Below are 12,323 nucleotides of genomic sequence, written 5' to 3'. Positions count from 1 at the left end.
TGATCCCATGTAATCAGACCGAACTAGACTGTGACTATAACCAGATCAGCCCAGAGATCCCTTGTAATTAACCAGACTGGTTGCAAGGGAGATCTAGTCTAGATAAGCCCAGACCTATCCTGTAACTAGACTAAACTATACTAGACCTATCCTGTCTTGTAACTAGACTAGACTTACCGCGGGAACAGATCAGCCCAGAACTACCCTGTAGCTAGTGATTGCTATAAGAATAGTGTAATATAAGCGCTACAGGTAGCTTTATATTGATGCCTGGCCCCAGCACGGACAAATCATAAACATTTAGCATCGTACAGAACTTGATCAACATTATACCAAGTGCTCTCCATACCATAGAGCTTCAGTAGTTCCTCTGAAGACTTCATGATTGTTAGAGAGACTCCACTCATCTCCAGAGCGGTCATGAATGATCCCAACATTGCACGTTCAATCTGTAGCCCTTTTCCCTCTGCAAAACAGTATCACAATTATTTAGAAAACAGTACAGGAATATTCCTAGTGAATACAATGCTCGTGTGGCGAGAGAGCAGGTGTTTGGGAATGGGCAGAGCCATAAGATACGGCAGTAGTAGCCATACTCACCCAGGCAACGCACTGCTGAATCGGCAACAATCTGCAGCTCCAGACATGATAACCCTCCCAGATTATTCACAGCCAGAATTACAGAATCTCCTGTAGACACATCAGACAGAGGAACACAAAGACAAGTGACCATTAAACCATTGGAAGGAAGTGTGTCAGAGTGATTTAACATAAACAAAGAGAATATGTGCTGAGGCAATGCAGTCTAAAGCCATTTCTATAATATTTTACAATAAATAATAAAGAGTTCGAGCTATGCAAGTTGGACAGTGAATGATTATACAAACCAGATTTCACATTTACTCTTGACTGGCTGACTGGGTCTGTCATGTGATCTATCATAATCTTCACAACTTGGTCAGAGGACATCATCTGCCATTTCAATGAGAAACAAAGTCATGTGAACTGCCAGACCGCACACACAGCTAGAAAACAAAATGTTTATCAAGACCAAACCGCAGCAAATTGGTATATTTAGAGTATTAAGACCTTCATATTGTTAGTTTGTCATATTGTTAGCTTGTTGCTCCTCGATTGTGGTTTCCATTGATAAGCATGGCCCATATTTTCAAATATATTACATTCTAATCTCAGCAGATATTATCTTTTTGAAATCCTTAAGAATATCAAATTAACAAAATAGTTCCCACTAGCTTCCTCCCCCTCCCGCCCAATTTGTGGCAAAGCTGGAAATCACTTTAAACTGGATTTCTTTTACCTTCTTTAAAAATCAACAGCAAAAACGGAATTGAGTGAAAATCTAAACTAGATTGGATAATGTAATAAACCTCAAACACAGACCTTGTCTCTGCGCACCCCGGCCTCTCCATGTATACCTACAGCAAAGCAAAACAAGAAGATGTACAACACAGCGATGCAAATAATGTCAATAAATAAAAAAACAACTTGGAGAATTGCACCGTGGATCAGATTACACTGGATTACTTGATTATTTATCACGGGCAAATTAAGATCATTCTGATTACTGAAATAAAATTACAAAGAAATAAACATTTTTATAACAGACTATGGAAAGACCAACAGGGCTATTTACTAATGTCAGAATTCAAAGTGAATGTTAAACCTAAGGCCAGCGAGGCCAAACTGAAGCATATTTGACCTAAATTTAAAATCCCATTTGAATGCTCACTTTAGTGAATAATCCTATAATTAACTGAAGGAAATACAAAACACAAGCTGTGTTTAGGTACATATTGGGCTAAAGAGGTAATACTGCAATGAACTGGCAACAGACCTCAAAATCAAAACAAGAGGCCCAGTGCCTCGTTTTGGGTTTCTTTGGTTGGCATTTAAATGCAAAGAAGGATCTTACCAAGTCCTATTTCCAGCTCATCCACAGCGAGTTGAAAAGTTGGTCTGGAACCTGGCACGCTGCATGGAGAGAGGCTGACACCTAGCGTTCCTGCAAAGGTAAAAATATATGGTAGGAAACTCATGTATTGGCTGCTAGAGGCACGCGGAACAGCAGTGTCCAGGGGTAAAATAGTTCTGGGGTTTTTCTTACCTATTCTGGCTGCAGCTTCTGTCACAATCTGAAATATTTCCTGTAAATGTTTTCCTTGCTCGGCCAACGCACCTGCAATCTACATTCACAGTATGGGGCGACAAGGAGACAAGTAACAGGGGAATGGGAGAGCATTCGATGTGATAAAATCGCTCACTTATGTATAATATAGGACACTACCAGCACGGTGTCCAACTCATTTCATCCTAAATTGTGCTCAACTCAATAAATACAAACTGCTCCTGTAATTGCTTTCCAATTTATCTAAAATGTTTTAAGGTAAGATGAATTTACGAGAGTTAAATCCCTCATCATGGCAAACCTTTAAAACTGGCGATCAAAAATATTTAAGATCAAAACGTCAGACGTGTGATCACTGGCATAACTTTAAAAATGCGACAGGTCGGGCGTGGCCTGACTGCCGACAGAGATGGACGCTTAGAGTCAGAGCTCCGCACCCGAGGCTCCAAATAAGCACTGCCAACGGCACCAACCCACTTCAAAAGCACCAGAACCGAACACTAACGACCTCCTAAACACTTACCTACGGATGTCAACCCGCAAACATAAAAAAAAAGGCCCCAAAGAAGCCATTTCAGTGGCCGACATGCTCACAACCCCGCGAGCGTCTTCACGTGGCATCATGGAGGACACGAGCACCGGCAATAGAACCGGAGATACCAGCCCTCGTGTCGCCTCCACAGCGGCGGGCAAAACCCCAGAGGCATCATCCAGTGCCATCCTTAAATCACTCGCAGAAGTGAAGGGATACCTGGCGGCAGAAATTGCACGAACTGCAGAGGAAGTCAAGGCCGAAATTGCCGCAACTGGCGCCCGCACGACAGAAACAGAACACAGAGTGGCACGACTAGTCACAGCACAGAATACTACCACTTCACTCACTAATGTACTCCAACAAAAAATCATCGACCTGGAGGTCGAAATGGAAGACATTTCCAACAGATCACGACGCAATAACCTACGCGTCCGAGGTCTGCCTGAAAAGGTGAAAGAAGACGATATAGAAAATGTGCTGGTCCAACTCTTCCAGCTCCACTTACCAAATATGCCTGACCACATGTGGCAAATCGACAGAGCACACAGGGCTCTCAGAGCGAGAGGCCCAGACACAAGCCCGCCAAGGGATGTCATTATAAAATGGCACTACTTCAAGACAAAGGACGCCATCTTGAAAAGCAGCAGAGCACAGCTGTTCAAATTCGAGGGAAGAGAAATCCAACTATACCAGGACATTGCCCCGGCCACCCTCCTACGTAGACGAGCATGGAAGCCGGTCACGGAATTACTGAGACAGAAAGGGATCAGATTCGCATGGGGATACCCCTTCAAGATACTGATTTTTCAAGGCCCCACGCCGGCGATCTTACTACCCACAACGGATGTCCGAGCTTTCCTAACGGACTTAGGCATATCGGTGCCGGATGACCTCCAACTTCCAGCGAACGGCATCCCAGAACTGACACCCCTGCCGGACAGCTGGGAGGAACAACACCATCGACCACGCTGAAACCAAGGACATACCGTAATGTATACCATAAAGTATACATATAATGTTGGTTTGAGGCCGGCTTAGGCGCTAGATAGTTTTTTAAAGGCGCATCTAAACGCAAATAGGCCTAAATGGGAACCCCATAACATTGTGTTATTAAATGTTTATACTGGTGTAATATTGTTAAATAATCCTGGGGATGGGGGGAGAGGGATCTGTATAAATCTTTTGACCATTGTACTGCTTAATTGATTGTAATATGTCCTGTGTTTAACTATGGTTTTAGTTGTGTGGGAAGGGGGCAGGAGACGGAAAATTCTCAACCAAATTGATCCATGAAGTTCATAACGTGTCACGAAAACAGCGGAACTTTCGGGTCACGGGACCTGGGGTCAGAACTTAACCCCAGAGGGAGCAGTAACACCCCCGACCTGTGTAAAAATGTGATAGGAGGCCGTTAACCCGATATGCCTTCAACCCGATAGGGACAAACCACGAAGGACATGGATATTAGCCCCAAAACACCCACTAAACAATTAAGCCGCCCCTTGCCCACGAAGCAATATAAAAGACACACGGAAAACCAACGCTTAATAGATTAAATTGATAAAAAAAAAAAAAAAAAAAAAAGAGGTCAAAACAAACGAGCAACCAAAAGACCATGATACACCATGGGTCGCCCTCCCCTGCACTCCCAGGAGACACAGGTTGATTTTATTCTGTATAAGAGCCTCGCCAGGGTGCATATCGGCTGAGCTTCCCCCCCGTTAGAGGAGATACCCTCAACGCGGTGGACACCCACCCCCTATAGCTCCTGGCAACTGATAAGACCCGGATATTTTAATTGTATTGTTTATTGTCTATAATCTGTTTGTAAAAGTTTGCGCACTTAGTGAACTTAGCGCACTCACGCTATTGTATAGCTTGCGTATTTAACGTGCACTTCTACCTTTCTTTAGGTGATACACCTAGTGATATCCCTTACCCCCTCCCCCCCCCTCCCTCCACCCTCCCCTACCCCCCACCCACCCATAAACGCATCCGATTGAGAACGAGAGCGGACCTGCAGGGGCGTGCGGATCGGGGCGGGCTGCACGGGCCCGGACATCGGACCCGGAACAGACTGACTACCCCTCACAGACTGGGTAAGCGGACACGCACTAACACAAGACTAAACATGGACCTGAAAATCACCTCCCTAAATGCGAATGGCCTGAATGTGCCCACAAAACGACGGCTACTCCTGAGAGAGGTACGTCGACAGAAGGCCGACATCACCTTTGTACAAGAGACGCACATACCACGCTCCTCGCAACTAACACTAACGAACCACATATACACAAGAGCATACGCATCACGCGCCCAATGTAAAAAAAACGGAGTAGAAATACTCATACATAAGAAATGTCCCCTACAGGTAACAGGCGTACAAACAGACGCTGAGGGCCGGTACGTGGCCCTGTCGGGCACGCTGCAATCCAACACATATCATCTGATCAATGTCTATGCGCCAAACACCCCCATACCTGAGTTCTGGGCTAACCTTGAGTCACTGATCACTACCCTACCGAGGGGTATAATAATATTAGGGGGAGACCTTAATGCCACGCCCTGCCCGGCGACAGACCGGGGAGGAGGCCAACGGCTCCCGCGCTCACAACATAGAGGGGCCCAGGACAAGCTCCTAAATAAATTCATCCTTAATACAGGGCTACTGGACCCATGGCGCATCCAACACCCAGGGGAGCATGATTATACCTTCTACTCCGCCCCACACGCCACTTACTCCCGCATAGATCTTTTCCTCACGAACTGCCTAGGTATGCAGTGGATTAAAACTTCTGCAATAAACCTAATCTCCTGGTCGGATCACGCCGACATAGAAATAACCTTAAGAACGCAGGGGACACATGCACCCTGGAAATGGCGTATGAACGCCTCTCTCCTTAAAAACCCACAAATTCTGGAAAGCACTAGACAGGAGATAACAAACTACTTCCTCACTAATGATACCCTAGACATATCACCTACGACACTGTGGGCGGCCCACAAGCCCGTAATCAGGGGCCACCTCATAAAGCTAGCCACACACTATAAAAGGAAAAAATATGAGAGACTAACAGACCTCCTAAAACAACTTCGAAAAGCCGAAATGCGAAACAAACAGACGGCCACTCCATCCACGACGAAAGACTTACAAGACATAAGACGCATGATTAGGGAGTTAATGGTGGACGAAGTCAGCAATGACATACGCCACACAAAAAGGCTCTTTTATGAGAAGTCCAATAAAATGGACACCCTCTTAGCAAGAGCCTTAAGACCCAAAACTCTCAAGACTACAACTATGGCAGTCAGAAACAAGCAGGGAACAATTCTCACCAACCCGGAGGACATCAACATAGAATTCACACACTTCTACACTGATCTATACAACCACGCACCTACACTAACCGAGACCAATGAAGACTACATGGGAGAGGTTAGGACGTTTCTAACTAAAGCCCAACTCAAGAGGCTCCCCGCCAACCTAACGGGACCGCTGGGAGCCCCCATAGAGATGGAGGAAGTCGTCATGGCCGTCACTGGACTTAAGGGCGCTAAGGCCCCGGGGCCGGACGGCTTTGACGGCACATACTACAAAACCTTTAAAGAACAACTCACCCCATACCTAACTAAAATGTACAAAAAGTGGACGGAAGGAGAAACACCACACCATGACCTCATGACAGCAGACATTACCCTTATTCCTAAACCAGATAGAGACCACACCTACATCTCCAACTATCGGCCCATATCACTTATCAACTTCGACGTCAAAACCTACGCTAAACTGCTGGCCAATCGACTTAACCCACTGCTCACCAGATACATACATGCGGACCAAGTGGGCTTCGTACCCACTAGGCAGCTGTATGAAAATACACGAAGGGCAGTGGACCTCATATGGAGGGCAAGAAGTAAGCAAACGCCTTCTCTGCTCCTCTCTCTGGATGCAGAGAAGGCGTTTGACAGGATCCTATGGCCGTATCTATTCACGCTACTCCGACACATGCAACTACCAGACACATTCCTTACAGCAGTGCACGCCTTATATGTAAACCCCAGAGCACAGACACTAGTGCAGGGAACGGCACCACGCCCCTTTACACTTAAAAACGGCACACGTCAGGGATGCCCGTTATCCCCCCTGCTATTTATCCTGGCCTTAGAGCCCTTATTGACACTTATCAGGGAACACCCAAGAATACAAGGCATCCGAGTGGCGACGGAAGAGTTTAAAGTGTCAGCGTATGCCGACGACATATTACTGACCCTTACTGAACCTAAAGAATCTGTACCACACCTACTAACGCTGCTAGATGAATACAAACGCTTCTCGGGATACAAAATAAATGTAGATAAGTCAGTAGGCATGCCCATTGGAATCCCCGATTCGGACGCCACGGAGTTGGCCCAAACCCATGGACTAAATATCACACAACGACCTATCAAATACCTAGGGGTCGCACTCCCGCCCAACACCGACGACATATATGCAACCAATCACCGACGCCTAATGGCCACGCTAATCAAAGACCTAGCCCAGTGGAACAACAAACCCATCTCGTGGATAGGAAGGCTACACAGCGTAAAAATGAACTTACTACCCCGCCTCCTGTTCCTCTTCCAGGCACTTCCGACGAAGGTCACTAAAAGCGATCTCAAGCCACTACAAACGGCAATAGACGACTTCGTCTGGGCCGGGAAGAGGCACAGGATAGCGAGACAAACACTGTACACACCCAAAAGCAGAGGGGGCCTGGGCCTCCCCAACCTTCATGCCTACTACCTGTCAGCACAACTGGCGCAAATAATAGAATGGCACTCACCACCCGACATTCACAGATGGGTTGACTTAGAAACACTACTCATGGGTTCCGACCTCCCGCAGTACTGGATATGGGTTCCAAGACAAGATAGACCGCCAATATCCACAACATGCCCAGCAATCCTAAACTCCATCAGGATCTGGGATTATGCTGCCCACAAATATGCCCTCACTCACCCCACCTCGCCGCTCACACCGTACCTACGCAACAAAGCGTTCCCACCGGGCTTAACAGCCAGAGATTTCAAAGACATAGAAAACACGGGCATCCAGAGATACTACCAATTGTATCAAAATGGTTCAATCAGATCTTTTGAGGATCTCAAGACACTGGCCCCGCTGACTACCAAAGATTATTTTCGCTACATGCAGCTTCGGGACTTTGCAGGAAGCGCGCAAGTTAGGACAGCAGCACACACTAAGCCCACCTTTTATGAAGCCCTTTGCGCAGCAGAAGGACCACGTACCGGCCTCATCACCCGCCTCTACACCCAGCTTAGCGCCCCATCAGACAAAACATACACTCCCACATATGTCACGCAATGGGAAAACGATCTACAGCAAACACTGGAGGGTGGTGAATGGCAGGATATATGGGAGGCATCGACAACATGGTGTAATTCACCAAGAACAGTGCTACAAAACACTCATGAGGTGGTATACCACACCAGTTAAACTATTCCGCATGGGTAAAACAACCACCGACACATGCTGGAGGGGCTGCGGGGAGAAAGGAACATACATACACATGTGGTGGACCTGCCCCAAAGTAACGACCTACTGGGAAGACATAGCCCAACTGCTGACGACGGTAATAAACAAACCAATCAGACCAGATCCTTGGGCTTTCTTAATAGCCCGACCCATTGACAATTTACCCAGTAAAGAACAGAAATTGCTCAATAAACTTACGCTGGCCGCCAGAAGAGCCATGGCTCAACACTGGCTACAAATGGACTTGCCTCAACTGACCGATGTTATCCGAAATGTCAAGGAGGCCCACCTCATGGATAGACTGACTGCCCAAGTTAGGGATACCTACCCACTTTTCATCAAAATCTGGGAACCATGGGAAGATTACACCAACCGTTGACACTACAGTGACTGACCAGACCTATATACTCTACGACTCGACAGACGAGGCCCGCCCGGGCGGCTCGCCCTGGGCCGGATGTACCCTATACCCACCCCCAATCCCACTCCTCCCCCTCTTACTCCCCCCCACTTTACTGGCCTTCTCACAGGCCACTCTTTAGAATTGCCTATGCTAATAGAGCATGTGTGATGAGTGCTTTAAATGATCTGCATACCCTCTGTCAAGCAAAATGTGCGAAGCTACTGAGATAGTAACCCTATTATATTTAAACTTAAGTGCGGATGTATGTGTATACCTGCGCATATCAACACACCAAGATAACCCCCGTGACCACCTTTGACATATCAGATATGCATACAGCACATGATGAATCATCCTGCTCTCGCCCTACCTAGAATCCGTACAGTAAAACATAGACAAGAGAGACCATTAGGTAGACTTATGCACCAAGATAGGTGTAAGCTAGAACCAATGCGATCAACGGAGGTAATCAACTTTCCATGACCTTATGTGATAAGGAGCCTGAATGAACTTGTCGAAAACATAGCACCTCCACGTACTCTATTTAAACAAAAAACATAAAAATGTACTGTGTATGTCTTGTTATATACCCTATTGTATTGAATGTTATTGTATTGCAAGAGGATTGCCTTTGGGGTACCTCATATGCACGTGTTACCTGTTTAAGTACTCCAAAAATAAAGAAATAAAAAAAAAAAAAAAAAAATGCGACAGGAAAGGAAAAACAAACAATCTTATCAAATAACATTTAAGAATAATGGTTCTGTCATGGGTGGCGGTCCGAAGACCAAGACCCCTCTGTGCCTGATGATGATTGTGGCGAAACCAACCTCGAGACTGTGAACTGGAGAAGCCTGGTTGCTCGCCTGCTCCCTTTGGACTATGGCTCTGCAGGTTAAACCGTTTATTTTCCCTGCAGAAAGGCTTATTCGTGCCTTTCTGCCGGGGTGTTCGGTAGATTCCAACTACCGAACGGGGGACCTGGAGTGTGCCGCCAATTGACCGCCCAGAAGCTGCGGTTAACCGCAGCTTAATTGATGAACGCTGGGTGGCCTTTGTTCATTTGCCGAACACGTGGCAGCGGCCATTTTAAGTCCCGAAAGGCCAGCGGTGTTCAGCACTAACACTGTGGAACTAAAAATGTGTAATTGTTGTAAATCCCTCCCTTGCATGGGAGAATCCTTTATAAGACAGTGGTGTGAATAAATCAGAGAGTTCCTGCTTAACCCTCAAAGTGAAGTGTTGTCTCATTCTTGGGGGGAATTTGACTGTATGCCAATTGCCAGGAGTGTAAGCTGTTCGTATTGCTTTTCCTGTTCGGCTGCTTCCAGGGTTCGTGTGTCTCTTGTTCTAGAGTTGGTGAATACGTGCAGTTTGGAGTTCGGGAGGTTGGTGATTGCAGTAGCTGCTGGTCTGTCTGGAAAGGGGATTATCGCCTAAACGGTTGTTATCCCCTTGTGAGCGAAACGGTCCGCAACAATGATGATAGGCGTCACAGCGTGGAAATGGACAAACAGTGTCTGGTGCAGGGTAACCACACACCCCCTGGTGATGAGCACCAGCGTTTGTGTGGCCACATACCAGAACCCTGATGCAGCTTAAGCGGATGCCAGGAACCAGGATATTAAGCAGATAAGTATTCAGTACTAGAAACAAGGTAAGATTAGAATAGGCACCAAACAAGAAAACAAGACAAGACTAGAACCAGAACCGGAGAAGGATAGATAGCAGAACATGTACACAATACATGAGGGTAACATGAACAGGGAAGGACAGGACTGTACATGAACTGGGAAAACAAAATAAAACAAGACGAGATATGAGGCAAAACAAGAGAAGATATAACTAAGTACTGTATATGTGTCAGGGTACCTGAGGTCTCTACCTCCGAGAGAGGTAGTGTCAGGCTTACCTTGCTGGGAGTCCAACATGCAGAGATAAAAGCTCACCCTTGCATTTAGACACAGGCCAAGGTGGTCAAGGTAGAACTCACCTGGCCTGTGAATCTGTGCACGGGGGCTGTGCAGGTAAATGCTTGTAGTCGCAGTACAGACAAGGATATCCAGGAGAGTAGTCGTAGGTAAGCCAATGGTCAGAGGGTGCCGGAAATCAGGGGATACGAGTAACAAGCCAAGGTCAAAGGATGCCAGAATTCAGGAGATACGAGTAACAAGCCAAGGTCAAAGGATGCCAGAATTCAGGAGATACGAGTCACAATCCAAGGTCAGGCGTATACTTAGTACGTGGAGTAGCAACTCTCTAACCAGAGTCATTGAACTGACACTGCCCTTAGGGAGGAGCAGTGTCTTATACCCTGATGATTAGTATATCAGGTTCAGCTGGAGAGTGATCGACAGGTCTGAGCCAGGTGAAGTCCAGCCCCTTAGTGCTGCAGGCAATACAAGATAAAACAGGAGTTATCCCAAGTCCTGAAATGGCTCAGAGGTTAAAGAGCAGGTTCAGAACTGCCAAGTATACAGGTTCAAATCCCTCTTCGGGCAATAAAAGGGCGACCCCGTCTGGCAGTCTGGAGGTCCAGGCGTGAATCCTGACAGTACCCTCCCCTTAAGAACGCACTCTGGGCGTGAACAGGTTCCTTTTGGGAACTGTATTCCTCGTCTTCGGACTCCGTATCACTGAGGAAGTCCTTGTAATCGAAGTATCCAGAGTGGAGTCCCTCAGTCGGGGACCTTGGGGTATCAGTGTCGGGTACTGGTGGAGAAAGGTCTGGGCCATTCAGAGACCTGGTGCAGGCGGAAATAAACTTAGTCCCAAAAACCATTTTATCTGAACTATTTCCCATAGGTGAGTTTTCTGGAAGTAGTGATTTCTTGTGGTCTTGAGATCCACTGGCATCAGCAGCCATCGTAGTCTGGGTACTCTTCTGCATCACGGAACTTGGAAATATCCGACAGCACCTTTGACATTTTTTAGGTCGTGTTGCCGGAATAACAGGGTGCAGCTGAATTGTACCCACTTGAAGAGGTTCAGGCCGAGTTGGGCGAATAGGGCAGTGAGAGATAAAGTGCCCTTTTCCACCACAATAAAAACAGAGACAACGCGCCCTCCTTCGATCTCTTTCTCTAGATGGCAGTCTTGTTTTAGAGCGGACGAAGCATATCTCCATGGGTTCCTCCCTGTCCACTGGAGATTCACAGCTAGCTAGAGGAAACCCAGGGTCACAAGGCGGTTCCTCCATGTCCATTGGAGTTTCATAGCTAGCTTGAGGGAAAACAGGGGTACAAGGAGGTTTACTGGAGGAGGGTTTGCGTTGTGACCTTATGGGGACTTGGTAGGAGTCCTTTTCTTTAGGCAACAGCGATCTGCGGTTAGATGGAGCAGGCTTGGGAGTAGCTTTCCTGGAGGTAGAGCTCTGAGAGTCCATTGCGGACATAAATGACTCCCAACTGTCCAAGACAGTGCTTTTCTCCTGTAGCTTCCGGTATGCCCACTCCTTGATCCGTCCGACAAGTAAGTTGATGGCCGAACGGACCTTGACAAAGTCACTGTTGTAAGTATTAGGCTTGAGAGCAAAAAGAAGTTCACAATCCAGTCTGAATGCTGTGAAGGAGGTACGGGAACCATCAAAGCGGTCAGGCATCACAACAAACGGTTCTGGAACTGGGCGTACTGTGCCTTTAAGAGATAAAAGTTCTTGCTGCAGTTCCGAAACAGTCTGGTTCAGGCTGGACACTTGCTG

At 46.8% G+C, this 12,323-nt stretch overlaps 1 protein-coding gene across 1 annotated transcript in view; it reads right to left on the bottom strand.

Annotated features, from left to right (window-relative positions):
- Window positions 1-12,323, bottom strand: part of TKFC (triokinase and FMN cyclase) — a 28,251-nt gene that overhangs the window by 4,823 nt on the left and 11,105 nt on the right. The window contains exons 6-11 of the mRNA XM_063437900.1: window positions 2,126-2,204; window positions 1,934-2,023; window positions 1,402-1,436; window positions 888-972; window positions 601-690; window positions 350-466 (exon numbers count right to left, since the gene is read on the bottom strand). Of these exons, the coding sequence (XP_063293970.1) occupies window positions 350-466; window positions 601-690; window positions 888-972; window positions 1,402-1,436; window positions 1,934-2,023; window positions 2,126-2,204 (496 nt within the window). The remainder of the gene's footprint in view (window positions 1-349; window positions 467-600; window positions 691-887; window positions 973-1,401; window positions 1,437-1,933; window positions 2,024-2,125; window positions 2,205-12,323) is intronic.

This window comes from Pelobates fuscus, chromosome 12, assembly GCF_036172605.1.
Source record: "Pelobates fuscus isolate aPelFus1 chromosome 12, aPelFus1.pri, whole genome shotgun sequence".
Lineage (NCBI taxonomy): Eukaryota > Metazoa > Chordata > Amphibia > Anura > Pelobatidae > Pelobates > Pelobates fuscus.
This window is presented reverse-complemented; position numbering and strand designations above follow the sequence as displayed.